The following is a 19,611-nucleotide window of genomic DNA, read 5'->3' on the forward strand; positions in this document are numbered from 1 at the left end:
TAACCCCAGTGGTCTGATTAAATAGAAATCTTTTGAAATGACAAGACATTTTTGACCAATTATAACACTGTGAATACTATTTAAAAGTTCCTTTGTGAATGGCATGAAGAGACTTTGCTTTGTGACTAACAGAATCTGAAATTCCATTTTCCCTTTGTGGAGAGTTAGGATCATTTTTGATGACATTCAGTTTAATTCCAAATCGAAATACTGTACGGTTTTCAGGTTCAGTGATGACACAAACCATCAGTCAGGATATACTCACATTCTTTCCTTTTTAGGGCTTGTCCTAAATGTTATATGGGTTCTATACATATTAGGCATTGTTATAAGTTTAAATATTTAAAAAAAAATGTATATCAGAATGTACTTAATGAAAACAATGTTTCATTTTTGATGTATGTAAAGCTCAATATTAAAATCAAAATGAACTGGAACTGAAAATTAACCCCTTAAGTGTCACCCCCCTTTTTGAAAATATACATGAAAATTCACTATCCAAACTTAAATGGTTGCAATTCAAGAATGCTTTGGAATATAGACATAAGTTTGGTCTCATTTTAAAGAAGACAGTCAGCAGAGTATTGCTCAAGTGAAATCACTTCAAAAAAATTAAGTTTATAAAAGTTATGGAAGTTTAAATGTACTGTAAATCAAATATACTGTACTAGATATTTAATATTTAATATAAAATATATATGTTACAAAATAATGTGGACTCTAAAATTACTATCAAATCAAAGCCATATGTCTAATCCATTTGTGTTCCAAATTTGAAGTTGATATCACAAAAATTGAAGTTCCCATGAGATTTTTTTTAGGCGTTGTACCACAAATAGCCACCGGGTGTCATTTAAATTCCATTGATTTTTTTAAATGCAATTTCCTGTGTCAAATGTATATATTTTTGTGTAAATATCACAAAACAGTTTGCAGATATAGATCCGTGAGACTAAGACCTTTCCGACGATATGCGTTTTGTCAAGATTAGAAAAGGTTTTTATTATAAATTAAATAAATATGTTAAATAAATATGAAACATGACAACGCCACTTGGGGAGGAGCCCGCTAGAATAATTTAGAGCACCGTTTCCATGGTAACGCAAGGTCCGATTTCAAATCGGGTTGCACAGGATGAATCTTGACTTCGTAAGCTTTCGAATGATATATAGTTTGTCAACATTAGATCAGGACAAATATAGGATATATTGTTTTAAACATGAAGTGGCAAATGGGCCCACCGGTGGGCCAGTGACACTTAAGGGGTTAAACAATAATGCTATAACATCCAGTTGATAAGCATATGTAATTTGAACGCGAAAGGCGAGATGCCCATATAAACATTGGTTTTGGTCTGTTTAGCACAGTGTTGCACTTTTTAATGACAAAAGTGCTAATTGTAGAGGATTGATGGTAATGCCAAAACAGCCCTGAAATGTATCAAAATGTATTTGAATATCTGAATAATCAGGTGTGCAATTATGCCATTTGATATGTCACACACATCTATTCATGTAGGTGTATGAGAGTTTTATCATAGAAGTCTTATTGGAAAATCAACACATCGGCTGATTGCTATAAATCTGTTACTTGAGATCCTGAGAGCATGACCTATTTTGAGGATGATTTCAGGCTATATTTAGGAATGCACAATTTATATTAGGATTTTTAAAAATGTATTTATATTGGTCAGTTTTGGATGTTTAATTTATGGTCATTTGCCTATATATATATATATAATATCATTATACTATTATTCATTAACGCTCAAATTAACATTGAAGGTACACTATGTAACTTTTGGCCTTCTAGCGATTAAAAAACTAAACTGCATGCATTTTGCAGAAGAACGTTGTTTTGGTTGCACTTCAGCTCTGCGTGATTGTGCGGATGAATATGGTTATCCTACTGCTCATAAAACATTTACTAATTGGCCTATGAGATATAGCCAGTTTAGATGGAAAGGATCTCAGGCTGAGCTGAAGATGTTACTGAAGCTATAACCAATAATAGATACGGTACTTATCTATTATTGCTGTAGCTCAGTACTACAACAATATTCAAATGAGCCTTTACAATAGATATCACTTTACAATAAACTCTGTTCGAGAGCAACAAATGGCAATTTATCAGTTTAATAACAATTCTTACCTGTAGAGTAATAAAAATTACATTTTTGAAAAGCCTAGCCAATGTTGATTCTTGTTTTATTACGAGGTCACATTCTCTCTCTTTTTCTTTTTTTCCCGCAACTGGTGATTCTCCGGAGGTTTAAAATTCTCCATGTCGACCTTTCTTGCTCGTTGTGACGACTAACCTGTGTTAATCCCGCACCATACATGCGTCAAAGTAGCCATAAATGTTTCTCTATGGACATGAGGAGACACGCACAGAGGAGCGTGTATGCAATTTCCAGCGAAAACCATCCCGACAGGTCTAAAAAATGAACACATAAAAGGATTACCAAAAGTCAAAAACATTTGGAAGAAGTATTGATGATGTACTGACTTATTTAAATCTAGTTCATTTTGGAAAAAAAAGTTAAATAATGTACCTTTAACAATGTAATATTTAGCGAATATCATAGTAAATATCCTATTTTCATATTGTACACTACACTTTGTAGCATTTAAGATGATTGATTTTGTGTTTTATATTTAATTTATTTAGACAAAATAGTATAGATCATGAAAATAATTTTCTTGTCTATGTTGAATTTTGCATTCCTATTTAAATTGCTCTGCCGGTTTATAATCTTTGAGTTAAGGCTTGACATGTCTTACATGGGGGATTGTTTTTAAATTACAAAAATAGCTGAAACCAAGCAATAACCGGAATAGTGCAAAAGTGCATTTGCTTTCTGTGAGCTTGTAAATATCACATACAAGTCACAAAAACATTTTTAAACCATCAACTCAGACATCAAAGTCGGTATGACTTTTTAATAAGCACCATAACTGGGGGACTGACAGCAACTTGCCCAGTCCAAAGGCTGCATACGGAACAGCTGTACCCATGTTCTGTAGGATTACAATAACATCAGTCCAACGTATAATAAAAAAACATGGAAACACCGTCCAATAACAGTTTTGCAGAGTACTGCACTCAAGCAGTGAAATGGCTTAAGTTTATGTCCAGGAGTTTTTGGGAGCATTAGTAGTAGTGCACTCTTCCGATAGTGCCCGTGCCTGTTCCCAGGATATCCGGCTGTCCATTTCTCCAGATTTCCCTGATGATCCTCTCCCTTTCCTCCAATCGCTGTGCCCGCTCCAGCTCCTCGGCTGAGGTGAACACGTTCCTGCTCAGAGTCCCATCCGGCGTGATGAGGTGGTTGCTTACAGGGATCTCTGTGGCGCTGTGCCGGACGGGGGACTCCAGGCCTCTTGCATCTTCCTCCTCATCATCATCGCTTTCCTCGTCTTCTTCCTCCTCACTGTAGTCTTTGAGCTGTTTTTTCTCCGGCGTGGAGGGCGCCACAGTGGTACGAGGCTTGCAGGAAATCCGGATGACCAGGAGGCATAAAGTGAGCACCAGGCCAAAACAGACGCCGATGACGAAGTAAAGGCCGAAACTCTCTGGATTGGCTGGATAGAGTGGGAAATAAGTCTGGTTTAGTAATTTAAGTATCTCCATATCGATTTTCTCCACATTAAAAATATTAAACATGGGAAAAGTTCTGACCTTTAATGTGAGCATAAGCAGCAATAGTGTTGCTCAAGAAATCCATCTCCTTCCTTTTCACATTCATCCTGGCTTTTTCCTGTGTTTCCAAACCTACCGGATAAAAACAAATGTGAAAATAATATTGTGAGCAGTGCTTGCTAGAGCACTGCTAATATAATCTGGGTGTTTTCTGACGGTCCCAAGTCAAAACACTACAAAGAATACTTTTTTTAATCAGTATTGTTGGTTCTGATTTTTTTTAGAGGTAAAATGAGTTGTAAAATATTTATATTATTAAATTGTCAGTATCTTTAAAAAAAAAAAATCTTTTGGAATTCAAAGCTCAAAAAGATTTTTAGACCAAAAAAAAAAAAAACTATGCCAAAGGTCAAGCTTCTTTGGACAAAATGCTCAGTTTGATACTTTCACTTTTGAAACAATCACATAGCTACTACAATTCTCTTGCACTATAAGAGGCAGTACAGAGACAGTGTGTGTGTGTGTGTATAAAACAGAATCAGGAATGATTTGAGGAGCACAGCAACAAGTTTGAGGTGTTGACTTGGCCTCCAAATTCCCCAGATCTCATCCCAGTCGAGCATCCGTGGGATGTGCTGAACAAACAAGTCCGATCCATGGAGGCCCCACCATGCAACTTACAGGACTTAAAGGATCTGCTGCTAACATAGATACCCCATACCAAGACACAACTAGTAGAGTTCTAGTAGAATCCATGCCTCGACAGGTCAGGGCTGTTTTGGCAGCCAAAGGGGGAACAACACAATTATCAGGTCGTAATGTTATGCCCCTTTTGTGTGTATAGTCAGTAAAAATATCCATTCTATTCACTAAACATGTCTAAACATCTTTAAAGTCTACAGTCCATCCATGTAAGCCCCTTTGTGAGGTTGAAAGGTCACTATTGCCAGCAGCTAGTGGGGCCCATTTCCTTCTCCATTAAATGTGTGTAGCCAACAGTCAGACTGTTTTTTATTGGAATAAAGGACATGATACCATTCTCTTCCCTAATGACGTCCATCCAAATTCATCTGCAGCTTTTTCCTTTCCTGTAGTGTATTTCCTCTCTGACTCTTTTCCCTTCTAACTGTGAACTCCCAAGGAAGACTCATATTTCCAAAGCTGCCACACCCTCACATACAGTATGAGGGCAAGAGTTTACGGAGGTTATATTTACAGCCCCAAACAAATATATCCTCCCTATGACAGTTCTGCGCCTGCTTCCCATCTCAATCCACACTGATAGCAGGCGCCACAGAAAATGAAAGACCTGGGGTCATGTGCGCCTGCCGGATCTTACCACACTTCCTGTGGAACCCCTACCCCACCCCACTTCTTTTTTTTAATCCCATCCACTACAGTCATACAGAACTTCCTGCTGACTTTGGCTTTTCTCAATCACCATTGTTCTCTGTCTGTGAAATCCTTGCATCACACTCAGCGATTCAAATGCACTTATATATAACTAAGAAATCTCTCATTATCATAACAGTTTGCGCTTAAGAAGATTAACTTTTCAAGATCGATAAAGGACAATAAAACACGCCATATCATAACTTTGTGTGAAGAACAAACCAAATTTGAGGTATAAGTTTTCCTATACCATATAAAGCAGTCAGTTTCTCCTCATGACGCACTGTTGTTTCAGATGGATCAAGCTTCTCACTGTGGTTCCGCCTGTGTCCACTGATTATCTTAGGCCTTCGTCTATACAATGACAAAAGAAAACACACACACACACAGATGTCAAACTACATCACATCTAAAATCACTGAGGCATTTGCAGTGCAAACAAATGACAGGTGAAAGTTTGTACTGCGCACACAGGAAGTCAGCTCGAGATCGAAAAGTCTAAAACAGACTCACGTGTCACCGATGAAAATGCAATAAATCATATCTGAGATGGGTATCCACATGATGAATGAGTCATTAGTGAATTGAGTTAGAAAAATAAATCACAGTGTGAACTGCCTGAACAGAAGCATCATGAAAAAATGTTTCTTTATACACTTCGAAGTACAAGCCTATTTAGTGTGTGCTACTTATTCTAGACATTAGGCCCACATTTCATATAGATGGTGTGAAAAATGTGCAAAGCAGGAGGTTTCTTTCAAATGGAAAGTTTGAGTTGGTTTAGTAAAGCCCCTTTGTTTGCAGTGCCGATTTGGATCTTGCTGACTCTTGAAAGCTCTTAACATGAAGAATTGAGGTAAAAAATCTAAGTGGAATCTAAGTGGCAATCTAATGGCAGCTGGAGACATGTTTAAAGACCGTCTAAACACCCATTAACCTGCCGTGTTGTTTTGTTTGTGTTTTGTTTTCCCCTGAGGAGGAAATTATTTGCAGGCCTCTTGCCATGCAATCCTGTCACTCCAACACCAGCGGTTTTCTTTCTCTGACCTCATGTTCTCCAAAGCAGATGTTGCAGGGGAAAATACCAATGTATGTTATGTTCTGATATCTGGGGCTCAGGGAACATTATTAGTTGGAGCTAACTATAGGAGCATGGCTGAAGTGAAGGTGCAGTTTTTCTTTTAGAAGGACCCTTAAAAATAACTTGTTGGTGCCCCCTTATGAAGTTAGGTTCCTTGAGCTGTTATTTGTATTGTATCATGAAACAACAGTTCAAAAGTCTGTGTAAGATGTTCCTTATGCTCAAATATCCAAATAAAATTAATTACTAAGTTAACTGTATCAACTATTTTACTGATCTGCCCACATTGTCGCTATATGATCAATTGAAATAAGCTGATAACATCACCGTTTGTCTGTACAGTCGAATCAAATTTTGTTACAATATTGTCCTGTTTAACACTGTGACGCTGCGTTGTAAAAGCGCTATATAAATAAAGTTGACTCGATTCACCAAAGCTATTTATTTAAAGGTGGGAGGGGGGGTGAAACACTCAGTTTCAGTTAATCTCATGTCAATCTTGAGTACCTATAGAGTAGTATTGCATCCTTCATATCTCCGAAAAGTCTTTAGTTTTATTATATTTATTAAAGAAATATGGGCTGTACCGAGTCTTTCCGGAATAAAAAGAGCGCCTGGAGGCGTAACGTGTGGGCGTAGCTAAAGAATGACGAGTGCGAACAAAGAGGTGACGTCCTCAAGCGTGGAGAAACCCATGGCTATCGATCTCAGCTAATAGATATATGATCCAGAATCAAATTTGAGGCTGAAATAAATTGAACAGGAGAAACAGCAACAGCAGGACGTCCGTCTCTGTGGTATGTACTGTATTTAGTGGCCTGTCAACATTTGTGTGTCTTTACTCGCAGTTTATGAGGACATGATTCGGTTTATGGACTATTGTATGCGACTAAACCTTAGCAGTAGCAAGCAAAACGGTTTTGCACGTCAGACTAGTGTAACGTTATACATAGAACAACAATGGAGTCCGTTAGCGCATTTGAATGACGAAGCACGCGATCGTGTCGTTTACTGATGTTTACTCACGCGACGATAGCCAACAGCACAGACATGTAAAGGGGGGGTGAAATGCTGTTTCATGCATACTGAGCTTTTTACACTGTTAAAGACGTGGATTCCCATCCTAAACATAGACAAAGTTTCAAAAACTAATGTTGGACGTTTGATGGAGTATTTCTGTGCCAAAAATAATCCTTCAGGTTTCTCACAAGTTTCGGCGAGTTTTTTTCGAGTATGGGTCTACTTGACGTTAAATAGAGCGGAAGGTCCTTGTATGGGCCGTATGGGCTCTTCTCCCGGAAGGGTGCGCGCGCGCGTGGCTAGAGGGAGAGAGAGGAAATGCACGCTGTAAACACTCTCAGTCTCAGTTGCAGATCCAGTCGTCCGCGCCGCGCTCCACTTTATTCCTATGGGTGACGTCGAGCGACTTCAGCGCTTCAGCACAGCATTCCGGGAAGGCAGCGCTACATATGAACCGATTTGAACGCAGAAATGAAGCTTCACAACATCGCTTCAGTCACGTCGCAAAGTGGATTTCCACGGTCACTGCTGTCACAGGACTTCACCAAATCATACCAAAGAAGTGTGTTTTTGACAGAGCGGTCCTGCTTTGGAAGATGCCGGTGAGTAAATCAACTTCAAATGTCTCTGCTATTGGCTACCGTCGCATGAGTAAACATCAGTAAACGATACGATCGCGTGCTTCGTCATTCAAATGCGCTAACGGTTACTCCATTGTTGTTCTGTATAACGTTACACTATTCTGACTCTGACGTGCAAAACCGTTTTGCTTGCTACCTCTAAGGTCTAGTCACATACAATAGTCCATAAACCGAATCATGTCCTCATAAACTGCACACAAAGGCCCCTAAATACAGTACATACCACAGAGACGGACATCCTGATGTTGCTGTTTCTCCTGTTCAATTTATTTCAGCCTCAGATTTGATTGTGGATCATTATCTGTATTAGCTGAGATAGATGGGTTTCTCCACGCTTGAGGACGTCATCGCTTTGCGCTCTTGTCATTCTTTAGCTCCGCCCACACGATACGCCTCCAGGCGCTCGGTTTTTTCCGGAAAGACTCGGTACAGCCCATATTTCTTTTATAAATATGATAAAACTAAAGACTTTTCGGAGATATGAAGGATGCAATACTACTCTATAGGTACTCAAGATTGACATGAGATTGACTGAAACTGAGTGTTTCACCCCCCCTTTAAAGCAGTTTTACTCACCAACTGCTTCCAAAGCAGGACCGAACCTTTATCGCTGGGACCGCTCCATCAAAAACACACTTCTTTGGTATGATTTGGTGAAGTCCCGACAGCAGTGACCGTGGAAATCCACTTTGCGACGCGACTGAAGCGATGTTGTGAAGCTTCCTGTCATTTCTGCGTTCAAATCGGTTCAAATGCAGCGCTGCCTTCCTGGAATGCTGTGCTGAAGCGTTGAAGTCTCTTGATGTCACCCATAGGAATAAAGTGGAGCGCGGTGCGGACTATAACGACATAAGTGTTCACGGACGACTGGATCTGCAGCTGAGCGAGTGTTTATGGGCGTGCATTTCCTCTCGCTCTAGTGACACGCGCGCGCACCTTACCGGGAGAAGAGCCCGTACGGCCCATACAAGGACCTTCCGCTCTATCGACGTCAAGCTGACCCATACTCGAAAAAAACTCTCCGAAACTTGTGAGAAACCGGAAGGAGTATTTTTGACACAGAAATACTCCATCAAACGTCCAACATTAGTTTTTGATACTTTGTCTATGTTTAGGATGGGAATCCATGTCTTTAACAGTGTAAAAAGCTCAGTATGCATGAAACAGGATTTCACCCCCCCTTTAAAAAAACATTTACTCCTGTGATGGCAAAGCTGAATTTTCAGCATGATAGTCTTCAGTGTCACATGATCCTTCAGAAATTCTGTCAGTTTCACATTTATTATTATTGTCAATGTTAAAAACAGTTCTTATGCTTAATATTTTTTGTTGAAATTATGATTTAAAAAAAAAAAATCTGAATTTTTTGATGAAAAAAATATTAAACCGATTCACACTATGATCCATGTGACTTTGTTTCTTCTGTGGAACATAAAAGGTGTATTTAAAAGTTGTCATGACATGAGAAATCACATTTGCCTTAAGAGGTATTTGTACCTCCAATGTCATGTGATTTCAGCAGTTTGACACGCGATCCAAATCATGAATCGATTCACTGATTCACAATCATTTGAATCTTTATTTTTTAGGATTGAGCACACACACGGAAGGTCTTACGAGTGTGGAACGACATTAGGGTGAGTCATTAATGACATCAATTTTATTTTTGGGTTAACTAACCCTTTAATTTAATTGAGTTTAACTCATTTTGGGCCAGTGTAATTTAGTTGGTCTAACCTAATTTCATTCAGTTTAAATTAAATGTATATATTTATAAAATTACATGTTATGCTTGTCAAACTGAAATTAAAACATTTAATTGGAATGAATGCTATAATGAACTTACTATAATAAACAAATAATAAAATATTTGTGAAATAGATCACTGAGTGTCACAGCCTAAACACAGGTGGCACTCTTCTTAATGGTAACTACAAAATTCAACAAGATTACAGAAACTCATCTAAATATCCAACATAACTGGACATTAAACACTAGCATTACCTGACAACATCTTTCCATTCACTGAAAAACATAAAATAACACTTTAAAGGTGTGTAAGTGCGTAGTATTTAGGAGTATGTATTGACAGAAATGTAATATACATAACTATGTTTTCAGTGGTATAAAGACCTTACATAATGAACCGTTAACGTTTTTATTTCCTTAGAAAAAGCCATTTCTATCTACACACACGCCGCGGGTCCCCTTACAGTGAAATCGCCATTTTGTGCCGGCATGTTTCTACAGCCCTAAACGAACAAACTTCTCTACAGAGCACTAGCTACTCTCTGCTGTCTCAAATGACATTCTTGTCCTGTGCGACCACTGTAGGTTTTCCCTGTGCTTCGAAATTCAATTCACAACCTCACTGCAGATGCCTTTAAATTTACACAGTGCACCTTTAATCCCTAAATGTACTCTCCTAATGCAGTCCCTTGCAAAGCATGCTGGGAACTACAGATCCACTGCCCAGTTAGTTTTCAACAAAAATTATTCATGTAGTTTTAACACAAATTAAGTAAATTATAGTCAAATGAACACAATTAAGCTGTGATAAAATATTTAAAAATAATTATGTTTCTTTAGCTAATTTGAATTCATTAAACTTAACAAGAGGCAAAACATTTTTAAATCTATGCAAGCTTTTTGAGTGGATGCGCAGAACGCTGAACAGGAAGAAGTGAACATAACGGTCTGCTGAAATGTCTTTTGTGACATTTGAATTCTCAGCTGTAAGCAATCTCATGCATAATACAGCGCAGTGATCGAATTAAAAGAGAAAAGATCAAAATCTGATGACGGAAAAGCATACTCTCTAACCACAGAAGCCAATCACCACTCCGAATTTATAGATATTCATCACAAAAGTAAAAAAAGTAACTGATCTCACAATGCTTTGTCTTTAAATCATGGTTTTTATGCATCTTATATATATAGTCTATTGCTCAAGTTTAAGCCTGCGCAATGGACTTTAGTCGGGGTAGATGCCATATTTTACATGAATTAGAATTATAGGGGTAATTAGAATTACTCGAGGTTCATTTATGATGGTAAAAAAGTTATATATATATATATACACACACACACACTCTAAAAATGCTTGGTTAAAGTAACTCAATTGCTGGGTTAGTCCATATTTGACCCAACATTGGGTTGTTTTTTTACCCAGAATGTTTTAGAGTTATTATGTATATTTATATATATACAGTCTTGTTCAAAATAATAGCAGTACAATGTGACTAACCAGAATAATCAAGGTTTTTAGTATATTTTTTATTGCTACGTGGCAAGCAAGTTACCAGTAGGTTCAGTAGATTGTCAGAAAACAAATGAGACCCAGCATTCATGATATGCACGCTCTTAAGGCTGTGCAATTGGGCAATTAGTTGAAAGGGGTGTGTTCAAAAAAATAGCAGTGTCTACCTTTGACTGTACAAACTCAAAACTATTTTGTACAAACATTTTTTTTTCTGGGATTTAGCAATCCTGTGAATCACTAAACTAATATTTAGTTGTATGACCACAGTTTTTTAAAACTGCTTGACATCTGTGTGGCATGGAGTCAACCAACTTGTGGCACCTCTCAGCTGTTATTCCACTCCATGATTATTTAACAACATTCCACAATTCATTCACATTTCTTGGTTTTGCTTCAGAAACAGCATTTTTGATATCACCCCACAAGTTACCATAGTAGGAGAAACATGCCCATATCATGATGCTTGCACCTCCATGCTTCACTGTCTTCACTGTGTACTGTGGCTTGAATTCAGAGTTTGGGGGTCGTCTCACAAACTGCCTGTGGCCCTTGGACCCCAAAAGAACAATTTTACTCTCATCAGTCCACAAAATGTTCCTCAATTTCTCTTTAGGCCAGTTGATGTGTTCTTTGGCAAATTGTAACCTCTTCTGCACATGCCCTTTTTTTTAACAGAGGGACTTTGCGGGGGATTCTTGAAAATAGATTAGCTTCACACAGACGTCTTCTAACTGTCACAGTACTTACAGGTAACTCCAGACTGTCTTTGATCATCCTGGAGGTGATCATTGGCTGAGCCTTTGCCATTCTGGTTATTCTTCTATCCATTTTGATGGTTGTCTTCCGTTTTCTTCCACGTCTCTCTGGTTTTGCTCTCCATTTTAAGGCATTGGAGATCATTTTAGCTGAACAGCCTATCATTTTTTGCACCTCTTTATAGGTTTTCCCCTCTCTAATCAACTTTTGAATCAAAGTACGCTGTTCTTCTGAACAATGTCTTGAACGACCCATTTTCCTCAGCTTTCAAATGCATGTTCAACAAGTGTTGGCTTCATCCTTAAATAGGGGCCACCTGATTCACACCTGTTTCTTCACAAAATTGATGACCTCAGTGATTGAATGCCACACTGCTATTTTTTTGAACACACCCCTTTCAACTAATTGCCCAATTGCACAGCCTTAAGAGCGTGCATATCATGAATGCTGGGTCTCATTTGTTTTCTGAGAATCTACTGAACCTACTGGTAACTTGTTTGCCACGTAGCAATAAAAAAATATACGAAAAACCTTGATTATTCTGGTTAGTCACATTGTACTGCTATTATTTTGAACAAGACTGTGTGTATATATATATATATGTGTATATATATATATATATATATATATATATATATATACACATACACACAATATGTATATATTGTGTGCAAAACTTTATTACCATCATAAATGAACCTCGAGGAGCATTACAATAATAAATCAACTCCATGTCATCACCCCTTTAATTCTAATTCATGTAAAATATGCCGTCTACCCCGACTACAGTCCATTGCTCAGGCTTAAACTTGCTTTGCAGATTGGAAAGGCACACAGATCATACAGTATTATTTTGAGAGATGAAAAAAAAAAATCCAGATAAAGAAACCATGCATTAATATGATTTAGAAACTATGTTTAGCACTACACTTACTAGTTGTTTTAATAAAGAAAGTGCAAACGAATGCCAATACAAACTTTGTGCCTATATAACAAATCCTGGGAAAAGGCCAGAAATTCTCATTTTGTTGTTTGTTTAAAGAAATTGGAAAGACGGAGGGAATCCAGACACTGTCATATCTGGTGATAACTCTCGTCTTTTCCAAGAAGACCACAATAGCATTTCCTTCCCCTGGATCAGTCTCCATCAACCTAAACAACACCCCCGATTTGTTCCTCTGTTTTTCACATTAAGTTGTCTGTCCAAATAAAGAGTGTAAGTGGATGATTTGTAGGGGACAGAGTGATAGCACCAAGACCTGTGGAGCGATTCCTCTTTCTGTTAATCGTTGAACAGAAGCTTCAGTCTTCACCATGAGGGAAAAAAACATCAGTCATAAAACAACCTGACTGAACGACTCCTTCATTGTAAAGCACTCAAAAATATAATCACAAAGCATGAACGGAATTTACTCTATGACATTAAAGGCTATAATTGAATCCTCCAATATCAAAAGAAAAACATGGCTTGAGCAGCCAGTGCAGCCTTTTCGTTCATATGACACAGCGCCAGCCAAAACAAACAGATGGATATTTTTGATACTTAGAAATGTTCTTTCAGCCACTGGAATTTCCTGGCATACTGGCTGAACCACTTGTGGTCTTCTTGGCAATGGGCTTGGTGACTGATACAGAACTTTGAATCTAAATTTAATTGGGTTTCTTTGTCTCGCTAAACTATTCCCAAACGGTGGACAGCCTAGAGGAGGCAATCTCAATATACAAAATACTCTTAATGACTATTTAATGCTGTCAGCCTCAGTAGAAAACTTTATCTTGACTGGAGTTGCTACGAGGACTATCTATGCTTCTATAATGAAAAGTTCACTATAAAAGGGAGAAAGAAAATGTTTTCCTATTATCTCATAAACAACTATGTTATAAAAAGGAATTGAGGGGAGGGGGTCAAATGTGTCCCTAAAAATACATTTGAAACATTGCTTTTTTGCATTTGGCAGAACGCTACAACCCCAACGTCCTCATAATCTTGAATTTTTCCATAAACAACCATCCAAAAAGCATCGTAGAAGCACTGACTATTCAACCTCTCAGTCAGCATGTAGTCCCTCGTGTCTCATTTCTCCCATCAGCCAGATTCACCTGAACACCAACCATGTCCAGAATCCTCTCAACAAATCAAAAGTAGCAGCTCAATGTAAGTTCCAAAACCTCGAAGGGGAGGGTAACTGTCCAACCAATAAACTTGGACACATTTCTACCGGCTGTGTGGCTTGTTAAACTGCTCAGGAGGTTGGAATGGTAAAAGCATTCCCTACATGAAATAGCTTGAGCTCCTTTACAGGCATGGATCTCACCTTCACATTTCCAAAGCAGTGTATAGTGTCTTTCTTTCTTGTTTCTCTTGAAGATAGAATCCAGCGGATTAAACCGTGTAACTCATTTGGATTGTTTCCTGCCAGTAGCTCTTACCGAGGGGGATATTTCATTTGAAGCCAAGTCATACATGTGGTTACTATCAGATTCTTGACCCCTGCATCAAATGTGGAGTTGACCCTAAAAACGCATGCCAGTCGAGAAAGAGGAGACTAAATGAACACAAGCTCCTATGTTGAATTTCCTCAAGTGCACAAAGCTCTCTGCACAAACCTCACTGTATAATGGTCCTTTTTCCCTCATTAAAGGGTTAGTTCGACACCCGTAAGACCTCCGTTCATATTCGAAACACAGATGAAGATATTTTTGTTGAAATCCGATGGCTCAGACAGGCCTTCATTGACACCAATGTAATTTCCTCTCTCAAGACCCATAAAAAGTATTAAAGGCGTTGTTACAAAGCGTATCGATTCATAATTCAGATCGCGTGTGTTAAACTGCCAAACTGCTGAAATCACATGACATTGGTGATCCGAATCCTGAATCGATACGCTGATTCTAAATAACTGTTCGAAACTTTGTTTTGAATTTGGCCCACCACTATATAAGTCGTTATTTCATTTTTTTTGCGCACAAAAACTATTCCATCGCTTTATAAAATTATTGTAGAATTACTGAAGTGAGATGGGCTTTGTAACGACGTCTTTAGTGCCTTTATGGGTCTTGAGGGAGGAAATTACATTGGTGTCAATGAAGGCCTGTCTGAGCCATCGGATTTCAACAAAAATATCTTCATTTGTGTTCCGAAGATGAACGGAGGTCTTACGGGTGTCAAACGACATTAGGGTAAGTAATTAATGAGAGAATTTTTGGGTGAACTAACCCTTTAAAAAGTTTTACCAATCTAAACTTATAGTTAAACTTGTACTTCTGATCATTTTTGTTTTAGTTTTTTTTAAAACCACAGTCTAGTCATATCAATAGCCAAGTAAAATATATACACTACTGTTAAAAATGTATAATGCTATTTCTTTGAACTTCCTGTTTATCAAAGAACCCTGAAAAAAATATCATGGTTTCCATAAAAATATTAACCAGCTTTCAGCATTGATACTAACAATATAATTATCTTGAGCATCAAATCGGTATATTAGAATAATTTTATATGAGACAGTTATGTTCATTGATCACATGACCAGCCCGCTACTAGTATGAAAAGTTTGAGGTTCTCTCTTTGCTTTTCAAATATTATAGATTGTTTAAATGCATAACAGTTTTTAAACATGTGAACCAAAAATTAAAGTAATAATGAAAGAATTTCAAGGCTAATGAATTCAGCTGCACACAATGAGCTTGTCAGAATCTTCCATAATGCTTCTAAAAGTTAAAAGTCCCTTTGTCAGGTTATTTTCAAGTTGGGTGTTTGGTACCATTCAATGATCTTAATATAAGAGAGGGAGTATTTGCCAGCCCGTGGTGTCAGTGGGGGTTTTGTGGCTGAGGGCTGCGCTCTTGGGTGTTAATGTGGACCAGATGTGTGTGTCAATGGAGCCAAAGATCCTCAAAAGTTTTCTATGCAAATGCAGAGTAGAACAAGACTTTTCATGGACCCTAATCTTCGGCTCTATCCACCATAAGGGTCAACAGGGTCAAAACAATCGACATGGGAATGTACTGTGAGAACACAACACAATCTCTACCCATTCCTTAAATTCTAAAATAAAAGCAATTAAGACTTGTTTTAGTTTTAAAACCCTAAGGAGACCTATTATGAATATGAGAGTGGGAGTGATTTGGATTTAATTAATCCCGTGCATCTGCAGCCTTGTTTCTGCTTGCTTGGGTTCAGTGTGAAAGCACTGAGAGTGTGTGGGTGATGGGCCGACTAACCCTCAGGTGATCCCAGTTCCAAAGCTCCACAAATAGAGCAATGATCTCATCTGCAGATCGATCTGAGCCTGGAGGCCTTTGCAGATCCCTAGAAACATGCTGGATCCATTACACAGGCCCTCTGATTACTGTACGACACAAAACATGTGGTCCATCTTTCCCATGGGTGGGTGGGCATTGTTAACCCCATCCTGCCTATAGATATTTAGCACAAGGTTGGGATGGATGTGTGTGTACCAAAAACTTTGATAAATGCCAATTAGAAGAGCATACAGCCATGTTCAGTCTGATTTCAATGGCTTTACTAACTATCCTTGACTGTAAAATTGCTTCATAGAATGAAATGGAAAGATGTATAAAGTATTATAAAAGTGTCATTAAAGTGATTCCTATATGGCTTTTGGTATTATCATATATGATAAATGACAGTCTTCTTAAAACCTAAAGGATAGTTCACCCAAAAATGAAACTCCTGTCATCATTTATAATCCTCAAGTTGTTCCAAACCTTCTGCTGCACACAAAGGCAGATATTTGGAGGAACGAACATGTTGTTTCAAACATTCTTCCAAAAATCTTCCTTTGTGTACAGTAGAATAAACAGGTTTGTACAGGCTTGTAACAACTTGAGGGAGAATAAATGATGACAGAATATTCATTTTTGAGTGATCTCTTTATGCTTTGTGAAAGGACAGACCAAAATGTTTCACATTATTATTAGTATTATTATTATCATTATCATTATTATTATTATTACACTGATTATCTTCACTCTGACTCATCAAATGTCTTAAATCAAAATATAATATTGCTCCATAAAACGGAGATTGACACTAAAGTGTGTTTGCTAATCAAGCCAGTGGCATTCACTGTACGAATGTATTCCACTTAAATTAGTTTTTGTGCTATATTATCTGGGGTTTGCTGTATTATTTGGGTTTGGGGATTTATTCTCTCAATCAAAATCCACAAGCTCATAAAAACAGACATGGGGGAGAGAAAGAATGTTTGGGAGGTGTTTAAAAGCACAGACTGACATAGTCATTAAACATTTCAATCCCTCAGAGCAAAAGGAGTTTCAGTATAAATATTCCTCTGAATCAATCAAACTCAGATAAGGCATAGTAAAGCCCAAATCCTTGCATATTCTCTGCCTTCAGGGCAGAGCTGACTCATTTGCGGGATAAAGCTGTAGAAATTACTTTATATGAAAATTGTCCATTTCAGAGCTTCAGGGACCAATTCAGACTACAAAAATGCATGTGGACGCCATTGACGAATGTGGCTAATTAATAAAATAACAACACAATGGATTTGAGAGTGGAAGTGAAGATAATTAGTGAATTTAATAATACTAATAATAATGTGATACATTTTGGTCTGTTCCTTTCACAAAGCATAAAGAGATAGTTCACCCAAAAATGAATATTCTGTCATCATTTATTCTCCCTCAAGTTATTCCAAGCCTGTACAAACCTGTATATTCTACTGTACACAAAGGAAGATATTTGGAAGAATGTTTGAAAGAATTGTTTGTTCTTCCAAATATCTGCCTTTGTGTGCAGCAGAAGAAATAATTTCATTCAGGTTTGGAACAACTTGAGGGTTATAAATGATGTAAATGATGATGACAGGATTTTCATTCTTGGGTGAAGTATCCTTTAGGTCTTAAGAAGACTGTAATGTATCATATCATATCATATATGAAAATATAAAAAGCCATAGGAATCACTTTAATGACACTTTTATAATACTTTCTATGATTATGCAGCACAATATTTTGTGGATATGTGTGGTAGTCTATCTTTTCATCTCAGAAATGCGGATACAGCAGGACTTATAGAGGCAGATAGAGCAGAGGTTGACCTCTGACCTCCCTCCAAATCTACAGACCGTTAACTCAAGAAGATAAGGTGGCTCGCTGAACAACGGTAGAGAGGGTTTGCGGAGGAGAGCAGATGCTCAGGGCAGGGTTGAACGGATTTGAACACAAGTCAGCCATCTCTAAACAAAAAGCAGCTGCGAGTTTTGCACATCTCTCTATCGGGATATAAATCAAACTAACATTGCATGCCAAAACAAACAAAGACTTTAACAATCAGCTGTTCAAATGTGCGAGACTTTGAATAGATTTTCCTGTCAAAAGTATATTTAAATGGTTTATTTTATGACTGAAAAGGTGTGGCATGCAAACACTTTTTACTACTCTCTTGCCTCTTGTACAGGAAAACCCCTTTTTGTTTGAAGAAAACATCAGCCATGCATGAATCCCTCACCTCAACTGCCTGGTCACATTACATTATTATTGACCTTCCCGCAGATAAGCACACAATGAGCCTGGGTGTTTATTTTTATAATGATAAAACATTAACCAATTTATAGCTGCAGCTCTAGCCCTAACGTAACTCAATTAAGGATGCTTCTGTCCAGGACTTGAACTCTCATGAAGGGAAACATATACACTCTCAATGAGTGCAAAATTATCTCAAATAACTTCCATCTGCACAGATGACATCTCTGATTGGAATATTTCTAAATCATAACATGATTACAGGACATGATTCATGAGCATATGAGTCAACAAATTCATACAGATGTGCCAGAGTTCCATCTACAACATTCATAATAAATATACAAAGAAACAAACAAATAAATTCTGTGAAGATGTAGTTATATAATAGTTGTATAATATTGAATATTAGTATCTAAGTGTTGTTTTTCAGCTAAAAAGTCTAAAATTATATATATATATATATATATATATATATATATATATATATATATATATATATATATATATATATAGTTTTTTTTATTCTTAAAAAGCTAAATTGCTCCTGATATAATAGAAGCGAGGTTTATGCTTAAAAACAAAATGATACAAAATTAAACTTAATTAGATTTTTTCTCAAATTAAGTCTCTTTTGCTTCAAGTAAACTTGTTTTAAGGATGTTTAGATATTTTTGCTGAAAAACAAGACAAAATGATCTTTTTGCGGTGAAGAACATTAGAGAACTATTACTCATCTCTCAGTGCAACAGGTTTACTAAAGTTGTACCAAGTAATATCACTAAATATGGCATGCTGAAAGTCAGACACTCACCACATAAAAATGGCAAAGTGGTTCTCCTACAGCATCACACGCTTCATCAGACTTCTTGGGAAGTTTAGTCCTGAGCTGATGGTATCAATACGTTGCACAGCCCAAACTGACAAGAGTCTTTACAGTCCCGTCCAATGACCGCTCAGTGGTACATTCGTTTGCAGCTTGTAATGAGTTTGCGTTACAAGCTGCAGTGTGTTCACTCCCTTTCAGCCGTTCGCTAAGCAGCAGGAAAAGCTGTCACAGTCCTCACACGCAGAAGAGAGAAAGACATGGAAAGAGAGTGAGAGAGGGAGAGGGAGGAAAAGGGAAAAAAAGAGGTCCAGCCTTAAATGGGCAGGGTTTGGGGAAGAGAAAAAAGGAGGGCGAAAGGGTCTTTCCCCTGTTGTTAAGGAAACAGCCATGAAAAGCCAACTCTAGACCAATTAACTAAGATTTTCCACACTGAATAAAACATGACAGACAGAAGAATGAAAGAGCCTTTGAGAGA

General features: G+C 37.6%; 1 protein-coding gene across 1 annotated transcript; it reads right to left on the minus strand.

Annotated features, from left to right (window-relative positions):
* Positions 1–2,899: 2,899 nt before the first annotated feature.
* Positions 2,900–19,383, minus strand: eva1ba (eva-1 homolog Ba (C. elegans)). The gene is made up of 4 exons (XM_067449570.1): positions 19,122–19,383; positions 5,285–5,388; positions 3,682–3,774; positions 2,900–3,584 (listed from the first exon to the last, which is right to left on the minus strand). Exons 3-4 carry the CDS (start codon positions 3,746–3,748, stop codon positions 3,154–3,156), a joined length of 498 nt encoding a protein of 165 aa, XP_067305671.1. The 5' UTR covers positions 3,749–3,774; positions 5,285–5,388; positions 19,122–19,383; the 3' UTR covers positions 2,900–3,153.
* Positions 19,384–19,611: the final 228 nt, after the last annotated feature.

The sequence above is a fragment of the Pseudorasbora parva genome, chromosome 7 (assembly GCF_024679245.1).
Source record: "Pseudorasbora parva isolate DD20220531a chromosome 7, ASM2467924v1, whole genome shotgun sequence".
Lineage (NCBI taxonomy): Eukaryota > Metazoa > Chordata > Actinopteri > Cypriniformes > Gobionidae > Pseudorasbora > Pseudorasbora parva.